The sequence below is a fragment of the Rhea americana genome, unplaced genomic scaffold (assembly GCF_003343005.1).
Source record: "Rhea americana isolate MKP2758 unplaced genomic scaffold, rheAme1 scaffold_21, whole genome shotgun sequence".
In the NCBI taxonomy this organism is placed as follows: Eukaryota; Metazoa; Chordata; class Aves; order Rheiformes; family Rheidae; genus Rhea; species Rhea americana.
This window is the reverse complement of record NW_028186258.1, coordinates 8122794-8124154: the sequence shown is the minus strand read 5'-3', so window position 1 is coordinate 8124154 and position 1361 is coordinate 8122794. Positions and strand designations below refer to the sequence as shown.

At 75.2% G+C, this 1361-nt stretch overlaps 2 protein-coding genes across 4 annotated transcripts in view; one reads left to right on the top strand and one right to left on the bottom strand.

Annotated features, from left to right (window-relative positions):
* The window catches only part of FSCN2 (fascin actin-bundling protein 2, retinal), a 4270-nt gene extending 4074 nt beyond the window's left edge, over positions 1 to 196 (top strand). The window contains exon 2 of the mRNA XM_085304808.1: positions 3 to 196. Coding sequence (XP_085160934.1) covers positions 3 to 196 — 194 coding nt within the window. The remainder of the gene's footprint in view (positions 1 to 2) is intronic.
* FAAP100 (FA core complex associated protein 100) overlaps positions 82 to 1361 on the bottom strand; it is an 11108-nt gene continuing 9828 nt past the window's right edge. For 2 of the 3 annotated variants that reach the window (XM_085304764.1, XM_085304766.1), the window contains exons 8-9: positions 862 to 948; positions 82 to 784 (exon numbers count right to left, since the gene is read on the bottom strand). In XM_085304764.1, the coding sequence (XP_085160890.1) occupies positions 659 to 784; positions 862 to 948 (213 nt within the window). In that variant the 3' untranslated portion in view covers positions 82 to 658. The remainder of the gene's footprint in view (positions 785 to 861; positions 949 to 1361) is intronic. The other variant, XM_085304765.1, reaches the window with a different exon arrangement.

Here is a 1361-nt window from a genome sequence, read left to right as displayed (position 1 = left end):
AGCCCCTTCGCCGTGCCGCGGCGGGGCACGGTGCCGGCGGTCCCCACCGGGAGCTGGCAAGGAACAGAGACGGGCACTCGCTGAGCAGCACGATCGTTTTCATGGCAGACGACAGATTTACAGACACCGGAGCAGTGCGGGGAAGGACCGCGCCAAAACACGCTGCACCACCACGGAAATACGAGATCGTTTATAGAAACGACGGGGGAGCGGAAAACCCCCTCCCCTGCCCAGCAGAAAACGGGGGTCCCCCGGGCGGGCGCCCGCTGGGCCGCCCCGGCACAGCACCCTGTTTGTCCGGATTCCTGAAAGGCAAGGCAGCACGGGGGCACGGCCCGCGCCGAGGCCGGCGCCGGCGCGGTGCGCGGGGCTGCGCCGGCCCAGGAGCCTCCGCTGTGCCGCTGGGCGGCTCTCTGGGGAGAGGCGCCAGAGCCGCGACGGCCCTCCGCGCTGCCGACAACACGACCACGAAACACACGCACACACGCACAGCCCGAACCGCGGCCGCCCTGCCCCTCGCCGCCAGCTCCCGCCCGGGCCCGCTCCTCCTCCTGCGCCTGGAGCCGCTCTCCGGCCCCGGCCTCGAGCTGGCCACCCCCGCCGGGGGGGTTCGGGGCCCCCGGGCGCCCCGGGGCGCGCTGGGCCGCCCCCCCCCAGCTCACAGGACCACGAGGCTGGGGTTGCGCAGCTGCCTGTAGACGTGCAGGAGCTTCTCCGCCGTCCCGGCGCCCTCCTCGCCGGGGGGCGGCCGGTCTCGCAGGGACTGGGCCTCCTTCAGCAGCATCTGCGTGGGGGGAGCGAGGGAGGCGTCAGCGGGGGGCCGCGCTGCGGGACCCCCCCGGCGCCGCGGCCCCGGCTCACCTCGTGATTAGCCTGGATCTGGCGCAGGTACTGCATGCGGAGGTCGGGGGGGCCGGAGCCCTGCGCCGCCTGCTCCAGCACCAGGGCCTGCGGGGAGCAGAGCGCTCTGCGTCGGGGCGGGAGCTGCTTTCAGCAGCGAACGCCCCCGGGGAGCCCCAGCCACGGCACCGGGGAGCCTCGCGCCCTCCGGGAGGGGCGCATCCCCAGCGCCCACCTCGCTGCGTCRCCTCCGTCCGCACAGACCCCTCCTTGGGGCGCCGCCGGGAAGGCTCCCGGCGAGCCGCACAGGCCCTGCTCCGTTTAGCCCTCGCACCGAGCGGGACCCGTTTCTGGGACAGGCAGCAGGCACCTCCCAGGGCTCCTCGGCACAAGCGCCGGAGCAGAGGTCCAGGCGCGGGAGGGGAGGGGAGGGGAGGGGGGTCCGCGGCAGCCCCGCGCCCTCGGCCCCGCTGAGCGGGTCTGCCACACGCTGGTGCCAGAGAAGCCCCGGCCCAGAGCGC